The sequence below is a fragment of the Linderina pennispora genome, assembly GCF_002104995.1.
Source record: "Linderina pennispora strain ATCC 12442 chromosome Unknown DL89scaffold_14, whole genome shotgun sequence".
NCBI classification, from domain to species: domain Eukaryota; kingdom Fungi; phylum Kickxellomycota; class Kickxellomycetes; order Kickxellales; family Kickxellaceae; genus Linderina; species Linderina pennispora.
In genome coordinates this window covers 145985-161239 of record NW_024468262.1, presented here as the reverse complement: position 1 = coordinate 161239, position 15255 = coordinate 145985, and the positions used below count along the sequence as shown (strand labels likewise).

General features: G+C 55.4%; 8 protein-coding genes across 8 annotated transcripts; 5 read left to right on the top strand and 3 right to left on the bottom strand.

Annotated features, from left to right (window-relative positions):
- Window positions 1-195: 195 nt before the first annotated feature.
- DL89DRAFT_259885 (uncharacterized protein) lies at window positions 196-1873 on the top strand (the record flags this gene model as incomplete). Its single annotated transcript, XM_040885727.1, has 4 exons — window positions 196-322; window positions 401-1304; window positions 1358-1649; window positions 1709-1873. The coding sequence occupies 4 exons, from the start codon at window positions 196-198 to the stop codon at window positions 1871-1873; spliced, it is 1488 nt and encodes a 495-aa protein (XP_040740720.1).
- A 28-nt stretch (window positions 1874-1901) lies between these two features.
- On the bottom strand, window positions 1902-2215 carry DL89DRAFT_249089 (DUF1909-domain-containing protein). The gene has a single exon (XM_040885155.1). The coding sequence runs from the start codon at window positions 2176-2178 to the stop codon at window positions 1942-1944; it is 237 nt and encodes a 78-aa protein (XP_040740719.1). The 5' UTR covers window positions 2179-2215; the 3' UTR covers window positions 1902-1941.
- Window positions 2216-2424: 209 nt separating this feature from the next.
- Window positions 2425-3889, top strand: DL89DRAFT_59433 (uncharacterized protein). The gene has a single exon (XM_040891849.1). The coding sequence runs from the start codon at window positions 2856-2858 to the stop codon at window positions 3768-3770; it is 915 nt and encodes a 304-aa protein (XP_040740718.1). The 5' UTR covers window positions 2425-2855; the 3' UTR covers window positions 3771-3889.
- DL89DRAFT_249086 (uncharacterized protein) lies at window positions 3707-4890 on the bottom strand. Its single transcript, XM_040885154.1, has 4 exons — window positions 4822-4890; window positions 4654-4711; window positions 4495-4517; window positions 3707-4405 (listed from the first exon to the last, which is right to left on the bottom strand). Exons 1-4 carry the CDS (start codon window positions 4853-4855, stop codon window positions 3798-3800), a joined length of 723 nt encoding a protein of 240 aa, XP_040740717.1. The 5' UTR covers window positions 4856-4890; the 3' UTR covers window positions 3707-3797.
- A 1922-nt stretch (window positions 4891-6812) lies between these two features.
- On the top strand, window positions 6813-7589 carry DL89DRAFT_226274 (galactose oxidase; the record flags this gene model as incomplete). Its single annotated transcript, XM_040884799.1, has 1 exon — window positions 6813-7589. A coding segment is annotated over one exon (777 nt), but the record flags the coding sequence as incomplete, so codon positions are not given.
- Window positions 7590-13140: 5551 nt separating this feature from the next.
- Window positions 13141-13860, top strand: DL89DRAFT_269804 (uncharacterized protein). Its single transcript, XM_040888434.1, has 3 exons — window positions 13141-13253; window positions 13312-13350; window positions 13385-13860. Exons 1-3 carry the CDS (start codon window positions 13155-13157, stop codon window positions 13517-13519), a joined length of 273 nt encoding a protein of 90 aa, XP_040740715.1. The 5' UTR covers window positions 13141-13154; the 3' UTR covers window positions 13520-13860.
- Window positions 13716-14255, top strand: DL89DRAFT_269803 (uncharacterized protein; the record flags this gene model as incomplete). Its single annotated transcript, XM_040888433.1, has 1 exon — window positions 13716-14255. A coding segment is annotated over exon 1 (175 nt), but the record flags the coding sequence as incomplete, so codon positions are not given.
- DL89DRAFT_269802 (uncharacterized protein) lies at window positions 14238-15163 on the bottom strand. The gene is made up of 3 exons (XM_040888432.1): window positions 14740-15163; window positions 14602-14718; window positions 14238-14573 (listed from the first exon to the last, which is right to left on the bottom strand). The coding sequence occupies exons 1-3, from the start codon at window positions 14760-14762 to the stop codon at window positions 14534-14536; spliced, it is 180 nt and encodes a 59-aa protein (XP_040740713.1). The 5' UTR covers window positions 14763-15163; the 3' UTR covers window positions 14238-14533.
- Window positions 15164-15255: the final 92 nt, after the last annotated feature.

The following is a 15255-nucleotide window of genomic DNA, read 5'->3' as shown; positions in this document are numbered from 1 at the left end:
CTGGAGTCTTGCTTTTTGTTGGAGTGCCTCGTCCTCGAATTCAGCGCTTTTTTCCCTATACTTTTTTTTGTTTTTACAAGCTTATTTTTTTAGCGGCTGAGGACACTACTCAGCTGTCGACATTTTTCTCTAGGTCATTATCACGAAGCAGCTTGCTGGCGTGTGCGTTGCTGGGCGATTTGATACCTCTATTCCATGGCAGACAGTTCAGAGCACGCAGGTGGTTCTAAACACGACTCTATTCCGCGTGTAGGCGATAGCACCGAGGAGCGGAATGAGATATCGCCACGCGACAGAAGACGCGAGCCGGGCAAGTCATCAGGTAAGGATAGCAGCTTGGGTGTGCCGGCATGTAGAGTGAAGATACGAGTAGGAGACTAAAGTTGACCAAGCCTTGTAGAGACGATGGCGGATTCGTTCCTGAAGAACATGGGGCAGACGCTGATGCGGAAGGGAGCCGAAGCGCGCGACATGCCACGGCGCAGCAGCCAGCGCGGCGACTCGTACGACTACGAGAGACGGCGGGACTACCGTCGCAGCAGCCGGCACGATCGGTCGCGGGACCAGTCGTATCGGCGGCGGTCGCGCAGCGGCGAACGGCACCGGTACCGGTCGCGACGCAGCCGCAGCCGCAGCCGCAGTCGGGAGGTGGTTCCACTGCACCTGCGGCCGAAGAAGCTGAGCGCGTGGGACCAGGCGCCGGCGGGATTCGAGCATGTGTCGGCGGCCGAGGCCAAGGCATCGGGAGTGTTTCCGCCGCCAGGGCAGGCGGTGGGGTCGCGCAACGTGGCGTCGTTCAATCCGTCGGTGCTGTTTGAGCACACGCACCGCGAGGAGAACGCGCGGTTCCGGCCCAGCAGCCGTGGAGAGCGCGAGTTCCCCAGCACGGCGTCGCGGCAGGCGCGGCGGATCTACGTAGGCAACATTCCGCTGGCCATCGACGAGGACGCGATTGCCGGGTTCTTCAATGGGCTGCTGGTGCAGCTGGGCATAGCGCCAGCGCACGAGCTGCCGGTGGTCAACATCCAGATCAGCCACGACAAGAACTATGCGTTTGTGGAGCTGCGCGATGCAGAGCAGGCGACGCAGGCGATGGGCATGGATGGCGTGGTGCTGCAGGGCCAGAAGCTCAAAATCCGCCGCCCCAAGGACTACATTCCGCCCGAGGGCCAGGCCGAGCCGCCGCGCCCTGCGCTGGGGCTGCCCGGCGTGCTGTCGGCCAGCGTGCCCGACTCGCCCAACAAGATCTATGTTGGCGGCCTTGCCCACGTATCTCACCGAGGAGCAGGTCATGGAGCTGCTGCGTGCGTTCGGCGAGCTGCGTGCATTCAACCTGGTCAAGGACAGCGTGACGCAGGCCTCGCGAGGCTTTGCCTTCTGCGAGTACGCCGACCCCAGCCTCACCGACATTGCCTGCGAGGGCCTCAATGGCATGGCGCTGGGTGACCGCCGCCTGGTTGGTGCAGCGCGCAAGCATCGGCGCCCGCTCGGCTCACGCGCCGCCCCAGCCAGTTCAGCTTGACTACGCACCGCCGGTGATGCCGCCAGCCGCACCTGACGCGCACCCCACGCAGATCATCCAGCTGCTCAACATGGTCACGGCCGCCGAGCTGGCCGATCCAGACGAGTATGCCGACATTGTCGAGGACGTGCGCGACGAGTGCCAAAAGTTCGGGGCTATTGCTGAGCTCGTGATCCCACGCCCCAGCCCCGACCAGGACGTGCCAGGGTGTCGGCAAGATCTTTGTCAAGTTTCGCAGCCGTCGATGAGGCCACTACGGCTCTGCGTGCTCTGGCCGGCCGCAAGTTCGCCGACCGCACTGTCGTCGCCTCATACATGGCCGACGAGGACTTTGATACCAAAAATTACTAGCACATCATCGACATTTTTGGGAGGAAATAACAGTTGACCCTGATGTATTGGGTAGACCTGAAGCTTTACTATTTCTTGTGGATGGGCTCGAATCCCGGGAAGCACTCCTTGACGCTCTTGCCGTGCTTGTTCTCGCAGTGCTCCTCGAGCGCCTTGATCGAGATGGTGCACAGGAACGACGTGCGGCACACCTGGCAGATCACGTTCATAGCCTTCTTGTTGACCTCCAGCTGGCTGTTCTTGTTGCCGCCCGCGTTCTTGCTGTTGCGCTCGCGCTTCATCTGTGCCTTGGCCCCGTTACCCATGGTTGTGCTTTGTACAAAAAGTGAATGCGGTGGAAATTAACAAAAAAAGATATGGAAAAGCGAAAAAGAAGGGGAAGCCTGGTAAAAATTTTTTTATGGCTGCTTCAACCCTCATTGCGATCAGGGGCACGAATTTCCCATGAAGTGGTGTGATGCCATTGGGCCACGGGTCTCGATCATCCAACGTGACACGAAGGGGATTTCGAGTGGAAAGATATCCGTGTCAGCTCGGCCGCCTTCATAAGCACTCGATAGCGCTTCTCTCCTCCGCTCTGAAATAACGTTGCCTACGCCTATTCTCCTCTATTCCCTATTTGTACTATTAGCAAAACAAGCTCTTTACTAACGATGGTCCGTATCAGTCTCCTCTGCCTGGCCCTGCTGGCGCCCGCTCTGGCCCACGACATTGCGCCCAACGCCCACTACACCGTCACCGGCGACACCGTCTGCGCCCCAACCCGCAACGGCACGCAGGTGTGCTACCCCAAGGTGTTCGAGCCCACGGCCGACTTCCAAGTAGTCCTGCCCGGCCAGGAATATCCCGGCAGGCCTGCACGTGCAAATCGACATGGCGACGGGTCTGAAAAAGGCCAAAATAATCGAAGGCTGACGACCGCCACGCCCTTGCAGTTGTCCCGGAGCCGCCGCAGGAAGAATTCACGGCAGAGCCGGTGCGGATGGGTCAGATGAGCAGCGACGAGGTGAAGCAGCGGCTGGACCAGGTGGTTATGCTGGCCGATAGGCAGATGAACTACGTGACCGAGGACGCGGCGATTGCAGCCCTGGACGAGCTCGAGGATCTCATGCATGATTCGCACAAGGCGGAGCGGCTGGCCAGGGACCCGATGGCGTTACCGGCATTGCTCACATTGGCCAGTCCCTCGCTGCACAAGGGCCTGCAGCCGTGGCCGCCGCGTATCCGCCAGCTGGCATCAACTGTTTTGGGCTCTACTGTGCAGAACAACGACAAACTGCAGACGGTTGCTGTAAACGCCGGTGTTCTGCCACGCCTACTGCGCATTTTGGCCTCAGAGTCCAATGCCAAGGCCGCATCAAAGCACATCTACGCGTTGTCGGCGCTGGTGCGCGGCCATCAGGGTGCGCTAGAGCAGTTTGGCGAGCAAGGCGGGCTGCGCACACTGGCTATGGTGCGTCCGCATGGCGAAGGCAGGGACGCGCATAAGCTGGATATAAGGATTGCCAGGTTTGTCGAGGACCTGTTTACGCCCGAGTTCAACCCCCACCAGTCGCAGGATGCTGTGGATCTGGCTGCCCAGCAGGCCGCCGTCTGGTGCTCGGACCTTGCCGGTCGCCTCACCGACGATATGGAGTCTTTGGATGAAAGCAGCGAGCGCCAGGCGACCGACGAGCGCCGGCTCGCGTATGCTACCGCGCTGCTGCGTATCAAGCACCAGCACCCGCTCACATGCTCGCTGCCAGCTGCCCTCCGCCCATGGGTCAGAGCCGAGGCTGCGCGCGTGGCCAGGGACCGACAACGACGAGTACAAGCAGGCGCTGGAGGCCTTGGGCAAAGAGCTTCACTGATTTCATGTAAAAAACAACAAAAAACCTTTGCCAGCTCGCTAGTATGAGGTTAAACGAAAACAAAATGAAAGGTCTTAGTTGGCCTTGGCAATGGCCTGGATGTCGCGCAGGCACTGAGCAATGATCTCGTCCTGGGTCTTGGGGCTGGCCAGCTGGCTGCGCACCTTGTTGATGACGTTCTCGGCCAGCGCCTTCTGCTCGTTCTCGCGCACCGAGCTCTCGTAGCGCACCCACGAGTCCAGCACCGACTTGATCTCGCTGTTCAGCGCAACCTTCTGCTGCAGCTCAAACGCCTCGGCGTTCATCGTCGCGATCTCCTTGGACATGCCAAACAGGCTCTTGGTGTACGACACAATGTCCTTGAGCTTCGACTTGGCCTCGATCTGCTCCAGCACCGCCGACTTGTGCTCGCTGCGCGCGTTCACAAGCAGGTCCTGGATCGCCTGCAGCTGCGAGTCCGCCCAGCTCTTGTACGGCTCCTTGATCACCTTGTACAGCACCGCCAGGATCGAGCCAAACGCGACCAGCAGAATCGTCTCCTCGTTGACCACGTAGATCTCCTTCGCGATCAGAAGCGCCGTCAGACCGGTGGCGCCGGCCAGGTAGCCGGTCTTGGCCACCAGCGACTCGCCAGGGAACATGTCGATGATGCTGTTGGCCTTGTCAGCCGGGGCAACACGTCCTACAAAAATGCTTCCAGAATATGAGTGCCGTGCAGTGTGCTACTTTGTCGACAACAGCCTGATATGCGCGACATGCTTTTGTACATACCCTCCTTCTCGGTGGAGTAGGCCCTACACAAGGATATGCATGAGGAAGATGCCGCTGCTTTTTGTTAGTGTCCTCTCTTTCCCTGCTGTCGGTAAATCCGCTCCGCTCCGCTCCCCTTCCCAAATCTCGCACAGCCCCAATTGAGCGCTTCTCCCTTACCTGATGGCGTTGAAGGCAGCCGGCGAGACGCGCATGGCGACGGCACGCTGGGCAAGAGCTACAGACGAAATAAAAAAACAAATGGATGTGTTTAGTGCCAATTCGAAGCCTGACTCTCGCTTTTTCCACAATGCCTTTATCTCGAAATCCACGATTCTCAATGCGTACCAGGAAGGTTCTTCGAGGCAAGACGGAGGGCCATTGTTACAATGTAGTTATTTCTCTAGACTGTCTCAAAGGGAATTTAGAGGAATGAGGAATAAAAAGAGAGTCACAGCAATACTTGAAGGGGGAGAAAGAGCTGTTCAATTCGCGCAAAACCTCGAATGCGCTCGCCTCTACCTGCACACTATCTGGCCAGGAATAATTAGGCCTTATCGCGGGCGCGGAACAGCAGCAGTCCTGGATCAGATCTCCAGGAGATCCGATTGCCGAATCACCATGGATTTGATCTGGAGCGATTTGCCCAGGCTCCTGCTGATCTAGCTCCAGCTTGGCTTCGACGAATGAGCACCAGTGCCAATCTTATCCAGCAGGGATCTTCCACCCTTTTATATAGTGCGTGCGGTTGAGACACCGGTCCACGCGGTTTTTGGAGACTGAGAGGACCGCAAGCGCCCGATGATGCAACCGCTAGACCCAAAAATACAACACTTCTTATTACAAAAACCCGATGCATGCACAGGCGCAGATTGTCCCCCGTCTCTTGCTCTCTCGAGATGTAAACAAAAAAACGGCTCCCCTATACTAAACCAGAAGGAATGCCATCGCAGTGAGCAGCAGCTGGCTGGAAACAAATAATCAGCTAGAGAAAACCAGGGAAGGTTTGTGCAAGGGGCAAGATAAAAACGACAAGGTGTTTTCAATGCAGCTTGTACCAACAGGAAACGCTGCCATTGTTCCTGCTGTAACAAGTGTACGCGTTCACAACAATCATGCAAGCAAGAGGGAATCGTAAAATGCTCTGCAGAGGGCCACTCCAGCATCAACCGGCCCCTCTCTCTTTAGCTCACAGCGTTTCTCTATTATTTGCTACTAGAACTGCCGCCTGTATTCTCAAGTAGCACACCGACTCTAAAAAAAGCTTCTTTGACAGCATTGCCTGCGGAACCGCTGGGGAGCTTGTGCATGTTTCTATGAACCACCGGCTCTCTTAATAAGGAAAAGCAATACTGACAATTAGCTTTTTGGTCGCGCTGTGCGCATAAACCATCCCATCCAGAGGTTTTCCCGGCCTCCCCCTCCATCTGCACCTCTTTCCTTCTACTTTGCCTTTCTACCCTCTCCTTTGTGTCCTTTTCTTCTTTTTTTTTTTCTTCGCTCTTCACTTTTCTTTACTCTATCCTTGATCCCGCGACAACTATCCCTTTCTGTTTTTCTCCCCTTTCAACGCATTTGTTCTTTTTCGGCAGTCATCTCTTGACGGGTCGAATTTCTAGCTGCAGCGCGCTCAGGGTTATATTACAACGGTTCTAGAGCTTGTGTATCATCTCGGAAAATAGCCTGTTTCAGCACTACTTGCTCCCTCCGTTTCCTTTCCTTTACTTGCTCCTTCTTCCTTCTTTTTTTCTCGTTTGGTCATTCGAGAGGTCGGCCATTTCCATATTTAACAGACATTAACCACGGCGGAGGAACAGCAGCAAAAGCGACGGACACGGCTGATGCCAAGCATATTCAGCAGGAAGAATAAGAGCGCGTCGCGCGCTCAGACCCGCCCGCCTTCCGACGTGCCCGAGAACTTTGGGCACGGGCGCGGCGGCCTGACACAGCTGCGACGCAACGAGATTTCCGAGAATATGCCTCCGTCCCCTCAACAGAATCACCACGGACTGTCGCCACCGCCACCGCAACCGCAACAGACCGGTGGCACGCCGCCGCTGCCACAGAATGGCCTTCCGTATGTCCCACGCAGCAATGGGTCATCCAGCATGGAGCGGCAAGCAAACGGCCAGCGGCAGACGAGCTCTGGCAGCCATGCTGACGCAGCCGCATACGTGAATGGACGCCCAGCAGATGCCAACGGACATTCCCAGCTCGGCCGGTCGCAGTCAATAGGCACGCCAGCGAATAATGGCCGCTCCGCGAAAACGCCGGAGGAGCACGGGAGCAGTAATGCCCGGCCTACATCGTCTGGAAATGGGCATTCATCATTCTGGTCGATGAAGCCGCTACGGGGGCCCACGCTGTTCCCGCGCCGCGGATTCTCAACAGCACTGAATGGCACGGATCTCTACTGGTTCGGTGGAAAGGCCGGCGACAGCCTGCACAACGACCTGGCAATCCTCGACTCGGCGTCATGTACGGCTTCGCTGGTCAGTGTCCACGGAAACGTACCAGCACCGCGCGAAGGGCACGCTGCGTCGTTTATTGGTCGCACGATGTTTGTGTTTGGCGGCGAGTTGGCCGATGGACGCTGCGACGACAACCTCTACGCCTACAATATGGCCAACCACACGTGGTACAAGGTGCCGATTCAGGGTAACCCTCTAATGGGCCGCAAGGGTCACACGGCGGTCTCGATGGGCTCGAAGCTGTACGTGTTTGGCGGTACCGTTGACGGCTACTACCTGCAGGATCTGGTCTCGTTCGACGTGCGCATTGCGGCGTCGCAGGGTGCGCGCTGGACGCACATCGACTGCGGCACCACAATGCCGCCTGGGCGCGCCGGCCACTCGTGCAGCGTGCATCTCAACAATATCTACGTGTTTGGCGGTATGAACCAGGACAAGTGCTTCAATGACCTGTGGGCATTCAGCATTGAGGAGCAGCGGTGGACAAAGGTCACGCCCCGGGGCGCGACGCCGCCGGCTCGCTACGGCCACGCCTCGGCGGTGGTTGACGACTGCATCTTCATTATGGGCGGCCGGTCGCTAAAGGGCGAGCCGCTCAGCGACTTTTTCGCGTACAAAATTTCGCTGCAGCGCTGGTACACGTTCCAGATCAACGCCTCGGCATGGCCGCACCAGATCGACCCGATTTTCTCGGTGGTCAAATCCCGCCTGCTTCTGTACAGCGGCAATCTGCCCGCCCGCCACGACTCCAAGGCTGAGCCCGCAATCTACTCGCTGGACACGTCCAAGATCAAGATCCAGCCAGACGGCGGGTCGCAACGAAGCCAGGCCAGCGGCGACTCACAGAACCTCGCCCGCAGCGCCAGCACCGGCGCCACCGGCGGCTCACCCACGAGCAACGACGACGTGGCCCAGCAGCGGGGCGACAAGGCTCGCCGACACCGGTCGCTTATGCCACCAGGCGTGCGGCAAGGCTCGCCGAGCGTCAATGACATCCAGATCCCGGCAGGTGGCGAGACAGCTGGAGCACGCGCTATCTCAATGGTTGGCGGATTAGTCACCGAGCGTGCGCTGCAGCAGGAGCAGCGAGCCATGGATGAATCGCCATCAAAGATCGCCCAGCCACAGCCGCACCACCCGACCACCAACGGAATCCAGACCGGGCCCTCCGAGTCCATTGAGAGCTTTGAAATCGTCAACTCCGCGCCGCAGCCCGATGACGGCACGCCGGTTTCGCGCAACACCCAGTCGGGTTCAATGCGGACACGGGCGCACCAGCGCCGGTCGATTCTGCTGAGCCAGGGCCTGATGCCGGCCAACTCGGGCAGCCCGGGACCGGCCATTGCGCCGACATTGTCGAACCAGAGCTCATCAACCAGTGGCTCGGCAGTCTCCCCGCCATTGGCCTCGCAGCCAGATGCGCCGATTCCGCGCGACGACAAGCGCCTGACCATTGCTCTGCGCAACCGCAACTCGGTCGTCAGCCAGGGTACGCTCAGTGTGACCAACCTCATGTCGCGCGAGTCGACCCGCGGACTGTCCGACTCCCCAGCTATCAACGGCGAAGGCGTGCTGTCGACAGAGGATATTCCTGAGTCGGCGCTCCTGCCTCCTTCGGCTACCTTCAGCACCGGCGCCAATGGCAATACGTTCGACGAGTCCGATTTCAAGCCGCCTAGCTTGGAGTCGCTGCCCCCGATCGCCGATCCGGCCACTGTGGAGGCGCTGCCTGAGCTGGAGCCACCCCGCAAGATGCGCCATATGTCGGTTTCGTCGGATATGAAGGAGGCTATCACCAAGGCGTGGAGCTCGCTGGAATCCAAGTACAGCCAGAACCGCCAGCTGGACGCAGCCGAGATTGAGGCCAGCAGCATTGACCCGAATCTTTCGATCCAAAGTATCTCGAATGTCGAGAACCTGCTGTCGCAGGACGCCACGCGCGTGCTCAATGTGCTGCTAAGCATGCGCAAGGAACTGACCGAGGCCAAGCAGCAGTTGGCTACTGTCTCGCGTGTGGCCATCGAGCGAGTCACGGAGGCCGAGCGCGGGCGCAAGGCAGCCCTGCAGGAGGCCATTTATCTGAAGGCCAAGGCCAGCGCTCTGTCGGCAGCCAGCCCCGCGCTGGTTGGCAAGCTGAACTCGCACCGGATCCATGAGCTCGAGCGCCTGTATGCCAACACGCTGAATGACAACGACGCGCTGCGCAACCAGCTGGCCAACGCCAATCTCTCGCTCAAGCAGGCACAGGACGCCCTGTCCGAGTTCAAACACGACGCCGAGCTGACGCGTGCACAGCACCGCGAGCTCGAACAGCTCTACGCACAGGCGCAAAAAGACGAGGAGGAGCGGCAGATGGCACTGGAGCGTTCGCGTGGCACACTGCCCGACGACGCTGTCCAGACAATCGCCGACCTTGAGCAGAAGCTGGCTGACGTCTCGCTCAAGTTGTCTGAGAAGCAGACCGAGTGCGTGGCCCTGGCCGGTGCTGAGCGCCAGCGCGCAGAGCGCATGGACAGCGCACTCAAGTCGGCTGAGGCTGCCACTGAGCGCGCAGAGCGCGTGCAGCTGATGCTCGAGGAGTCGCTGGCCAAGAGCGACCGCTTCGAATCGCAAGCCATGGAGCTGTCAGCTGAGATTGAGAAGCAGAAGGCCAATTCTCAGCGGTCTGAAGACCGCGCAGCGCGGTTCGAACAGCTGTGGAGCGACGCCAAGAAGGAGATCAGCGCATTCGGTGCCCTTCGTAGCGCGCTGGAGCAGATGGAGGACAAGGAGAAGGTGATCCAGGACCTCGAGCGCAAGCTCTCTGACGCCCAGGAGCGCGTGCGCTCGTTGGACCGCGGCGACTCGAACGGCGCCCCTGTGATGCAACCGCGCGGCAGCTTCGCCTCCGACGCCTCCTCGTCGGGCACCGCCGAGCAGCGCATCAAGGAGTTCCAGGCCGCATATCTGGCTGCCCACCGCCAGTGGTCTGAGGCCCGCGACGAGCTTCTGTCGCTGCGGACAACCCTGCGCGAAACGGACGACCGCCGCCGGGACATGGAGACAAAGCTGGCAGAACGTGAGCGTGAGCTGGACGACATGCACGCGCGGCTGTCGGCGTTCACGGACCTTTTGCAAGAGTATGCTGCGAAGAATGGCCCAAGAGTCGACTCGACGCAGACGTCCGCAGAGGGTGTCAAGGAGAAACTCGATAGAGGCGCGCCCAACTCGGCCCTGCTGATGAGCGACGATGAAATTTCTGTATCGAATATGCTGGCGGCTATCCAGCAGCTGCAGCGCACATCTTCGATTGGCAGCCGTCCCAGCGCCGACGCCCTGAAGGCGCCACCAGCGTCGGATCTGGTCAACTAACGGCTGCTTCGTTTCATAAAAAATTGCCGATATTGTTCTTTTGTGTTTTTCGTTCTCAACCCCCTTCCCCCTTCTTTTACCCCCCGTTCTTTATTTCACCAACAACCCTTACTCTCGTTTCAAATTCATCTCGTTTATTTCGTTAGCTTTTAATTGTTGTTTTAATAACAGGTATGAATCAACCGGTTTTATGTTAAATCCCATGGTGCTTATTTGAGCGGCGGCGACATAAGGGCATATTATATAGTGGCGATTATACATACATAATATGAGGCTGACCTGATTGATTACATGGATCAGCATCACCACATGGCATGCCATTATGTGTAGATTTGCTAATCAAACCTCCACGAACTACGTAGATTATATGATCTTTCCATTTCCTTGTGAATGTGGCGCTATCCGTATATGTTGAATGTCACTGGCAACTGCAAAAACAGTGAATACGTGTGACATACGCCACATGTGAGCAGTGACAATCAAATATGCAGGAACATGCACCAGAGACGATGGCCGTAGATAACGGACGGGGTGGGCTCAGCACCTTATTCTACTCTACCTCGATCGTGAATTGTTGTATTGAGCAGGTGGCCAGTGTTCACGAACGCAACTGCAAAAGGATGCCTGGCCACTTACAAGCAACGGTGGTCACTTGTGTGTGTTGGTATGTTGCTAGCCTGATGGGAAAGCGGAAACCTTGCTGGTATATCCAGAAACCCCACCCACCAACCACAGGCAGCAACCACGCCCCATCCATATGCACACCGGAAGTAGACGTGCGTAAATTGCTGTCCTCACAATGACCAACATACGGCACTGTGGAATAGAAAACAAGCCCACTGTCTTAAAATGGCCAGCTCCGACTTACATGCAAATGGATAACATCAGCCATAGCCGCGGACCCATCTTCACGCTGCCACAACGCCTCCCTGTCTGACAAGGAAAAACCCTCAGGATGCGCCTGTACAGTCAGCCCCACCTACCTACTCTGTGCTTAAAAATGCAATATGTGCGACGTAGACACATCATGGCGGGTAGTCGCACATATCCTTCAACGTACCCTTGCCATAAAAAGAGGCATATTCATGGCGCTTGGGTGAGAGAGACATAAGCCAAGCTGCGCACTGTCTCTCCTGACGTCTTTGCACAGGTGCAGCAAGAATTTTCATTGGAGAACGGCAACTTGGCTGAACTGGGCAGCAAGGAAATCAGGGTGCTGGCGAACGAGCCTTTGGACAAAGTCAGCTGGAAAAATGGACTTGGGGTTTATTAATTTCTCTGCGATCTGCACAAAACAGAGCAAGCGAGGCAACCTCCGACAAGCGGTTGTCGCGCTGGCAGGAGGGACAACACACATGCATGCACCTGCCTGCCGCCCCGAGTTGGTGAGGGCAAAACTGACGGGGTTTCCTGTCCATTCCTGGCACTCGCGGCAGCATGCTGCCAATGTGACCAGACCACAATTGTGCAGTTGCCGTTGCTAAACACCTGCCTGCCTTGTGAGTCTGGAATATCAAAACTATTTCCTCACCTGATGCTGTTCTGGCATGGCGATGGCGCTCAAAAACAGCGAGAGATCCGTTGGATTCTCAGGGTATAAAAAGTCGCCTCTCTTCCCTCGCACACCCCTGTCGCGGAAATAAATGGTTTCCTCCGTCTTCTCCTTTTCCTCCTCAGCCTGCTTCACCGCATAGCGCCCTTTTTGATTTACTTGGCCTTTCTTCCAACCTGTAAACACATCACAACCTTATTTATTTAGCCTCTATTTCGCTCTACTTTTAACTCACGCTTTTCCTCTCTTATTTTTCTCACAATGGCTCCCTCAGGACCGCTATCATTTGTCCCGGACGACATCCTCTTGGAGATATTCAAGTGGGTGTGTCCGACTATGCTTCCTGAAGCAGGAAACTGCTTTGGCCTCACGGCTGTTCTGTTGCTCGCCCACGTATGCCGCAGATGGCGACACTGTTATCAGCAGTCCATTCGTCAAGTATGTCTGCGTCGAGCGCGTGCTTATTGGGGACTGCACGAATGGATGGGAGACATGGGTACGCATGGCGGTCAAATATTGAGATGCTCATCGGGATGGGCAAGACCAGAGGATGTCAGTCACCTTGTCATCAAGCTCGGATGATGGATGTATGTGCAAACCCCAGATGACAGAGATCCTGAATATGTTTCACGGCTACCACTTCAGATGGGCAAACATCCGTTCCCTTGTATTCGTTGGTGACGGCTTCATGGTCGTTTGGAACGTATCCCACCTACAAGCCCGCAGATTGGATCCCGAAGGCACAAATTGCATTCTTTCAGTTTCATCTCGCTCTTCTCGAACATAAGATCCCTGGCGTATAGCAAGGATGGATCTGGCAAAGCGTCATCTGGATTGACTATCCACAACACTATACTATATCCACTTTACTGTTGGCTCTTTCACCACTACCGTAAGCAGCTCACATTCAGTCCAGGGGCTGTATCCACTGCCGCCTAGAGCCTTATCCAGCGTCGAGTATGAGACAACAGATTTGGAACTGAACTCGAAGTACCTAGGCTACTTTGCTGACAGTCCAGTGTTTGAAGCGTCGGTCATTCGCAAGATGACGGTCTATGAGATCATCGAGGGTATGAACTGGGAGCTGGTTTAAATCCAGAAACGGCAACGATATTGTCTTTTCTAGCATGGAGCAGCTCAGCTATACGTCTGTATGCCACAAACTCATCTTAGCGCCAAGCTAGGATCCGACCGGCGGGTTTGCCTTGCGTTTTCCGAAGTTGTTCTCATTAACGGTTGGGCATTCAGTTCCTGTTTTTGGCGACATTTACAGTCTCTTTCATGAATCTCCTATCGAGTTTCTTGCAATGGGCGAGGACCTGAGCGACCTTCAGTATGTCGATGCGCGGATTGTCTCGAGGATTAAGGCATTCGTGCTGGTCGGGCAACAATTCTCGGACACACCCGTTTTTATTCAGCGCGGCGCTATCACCTAGGTTTTACAAAGCGTTATGCCGAGTGCAGGAATTGTGTCTGCTCTCAAATCCGTACCCATTGACAGATGTCGACCAGCTTATTTGCCTTCAAAAACTTGCAGATCGACCTGAGCGTGGACGAGTTTCCCTATTTGCACGGAGCCATTCAGCAACTGCCAAGGCTCGGGGTGTTGGATATCGTGTTCAAGAAACACTGGAGCGCCCGCAAGCACCCTTACACACTTTTGCCAGGGTGAAAACATGCCTGCAATCGAGGACACAGCACCTAGCACATACAGGCATGGAACCAATACTATCGATGCCTCCGACCTGCCCCCAATCAGCACCTCGCTCTACTATGTCAGTATTGCACACAGCGGTCCAGAGATGTTCCATCGTGCCTGTATTCTCATTCGCAGCTTGCCCAACCTGACGAAGGTTGCTGTCCACGAGAGTAATGCGCTTGACATTCTTGAATTCAATTGCATAAGGGGCAGAGGTGTCAAAACCGAGGTGTATGGCTAGGAGTCCTGGCTTTCTTGAAGATGTACCATATGTATCTATCATATTTATTCCAATCGCATATTTTTTCAAACAACCCTTTACGTATTGACCTTTATGACACAACACATGACATAATGCCCTCATGGACCTCTGTGGCTGTATTACAATACTCACTACACAAATGTGCTACCACGCCTCACCTGTCCATTTTGATACAACTGAAATGCGTCCGTAGATCCTGGGGCATCACAACCTGCATTAGCAAAATGGCCATGCATGACCAAAGAGAGGCTCTCGCTATTCTCTTGAGACAATATGCGGAGATATTGTGGCAAGGCATTGTTGGAGGTGTCTGAAATGACCCCTGCTCTTTTCATAAATGAACGATCAACATTCTGCTGGCAAAATCGATTCACTATGCCTCTTCCGCTCATCCTTTGTTGAATTGGAAGATTGCCTTTGGAGTTCAGCGAGTTTTCTCATTTCAACCACCATGTCTGGAATCACATTCGTGTGCATAGAGCGTGAAATAAGAGGCTAACGCGCGACCCTCAGCCCCACGGCAGCTATTTAAGCCATGGTTCACGAATGGAATAGAGTCGAATTCATCACATTCCAACTCTGTATCTATACTCTAATTCGATAAACTAAGCTATTCAATCATGAAGATCCAGTTCGTTCGTTCATCTCCTAACAAAAAAGTCACTTTCATACTGATATCGTCTCATTGAAAAAGATCCGCATGATACCTTTCCCAAATTTCGGATTTAAGGGTTATTGACATTTGTTACAAGCTCTGCAAGGACCCTGCGCAGCTAGCCGGACCAAAGCGAACTGAACCAAGCCAACATGGCTGCTGCTTATCTGAGCCAACCTCGGCAACACAGCTCTTGAGGGCAGGGACTGTACTTGGATCGGATTATCGTTGTGCCAATTGCAGTATCTCTCCTTCCTATATATTAGCAAATCCTACCTGCCATTTGACGGATTTTTCATCAATAAACTATCTCTTAAAGCTGTCTTTTCATGTTTGCGTATAGTATATGGCGTGCACTGCAGAGTACAGTTGCTTACTCTGCTTTCGTTTCGTTTTTCAACGCCTAAATGGTTCAGCAGTTGAACAGGCCATACACCGTCTGTCCATCCACTACTTTCTGACTCACGAATAGCTGCTGTGCGGTGGTAAAAAATCCACCACGATATTGTCGGAAAAGCATTCAGAAGATGTTGTAGGAGCATATGCCCAGTGCTTTTGGCAGATCCACAGCACCAGCTGGAGTACTCGCCCGACGGTGAATCCTCAGCCAGCCTGTTTGACCAGAGGGAAACACATGCTATGTTCTGGGTTAGCGCAGATTCACTTAGTAGCATAGATGGAGTAAAGGAATAAAAAGGTGAAGATTGTTCAAACAACAGAACCGTCCGAAGTCGCCACTTTGTAGCCACTGCAAATGTCATAACGAACAGGAGATTAATCGTCGTGACATCC

Coding starts and splice junctions, on each gene's coding strand:
- DL89DRAFT_249089 (XM_040885155.1), bottom strand. CDS start 2,178: ATGGGTAACGGGGCCAAGGCACAGATGAAGCGCGAGCGCAACAGCAAG.
- DL89DRAFT_59433 (XM_040891849.1), top strand. CDS start 2,856: ATGGGTCAGATGAGCAGCGACGAGGTGAAGCAGCGGCTGGACCAGGTG.
- DL89DRAFT_249086 (XM_040885154.1), bottom strand. CDS start 4,855: ATGGCCCTCCGTCTTGCCTCGAAGAACCTTCCTG. Junction 4,712..4,821: donor TGCCTCGAAGAACCTTCCTG/GTACGCATTGAG, acceptor TTTCGTCTGTAG/CTCTTGCCCAGCGTGCCGTC. Junction 4,518..4,653: donor GCTGCCTTCAACGCCATCAG/GTAAGGGAGAAG, acceptor ATCCTTGTGTAG/GGCCTACTCCACCGAGAAGG.
- DL89DRAFT_269804 (XM_040888434.1), top strand. CDS start 13,155: ATGGGCGAGGACCTGAGCGACCTTCAGTATGTCGATGCGCGGATTGTC. Junction 13,254..13,311: donor AACAATTCTCGGACACACCC/GTTTTTATTCAG, acceptor TGCCGAGTGCAG/GAATTGTGTCTGCTCTCAAA. Junction 13,351..13,384: donor ATCCGTACCCATTGACAGAT/GTCGACCAGCTT, acceptor AAAAACTTGCAG/ATCGACCTGAGCGTGGACGA.
- DL89DRAFT_269802 (XM_040888432.1), bottom strand. CDS start 14,762: ATGAAAAATCCGTCAAATGGCAG. Junction 14,574..14,601: donor AGCCATGTTGGCTTGGTTCA/GTTCGCTTTGGT, acceptor CTAGCTGCGCAG/GGTCCTTGCAGAGCTTGTAA.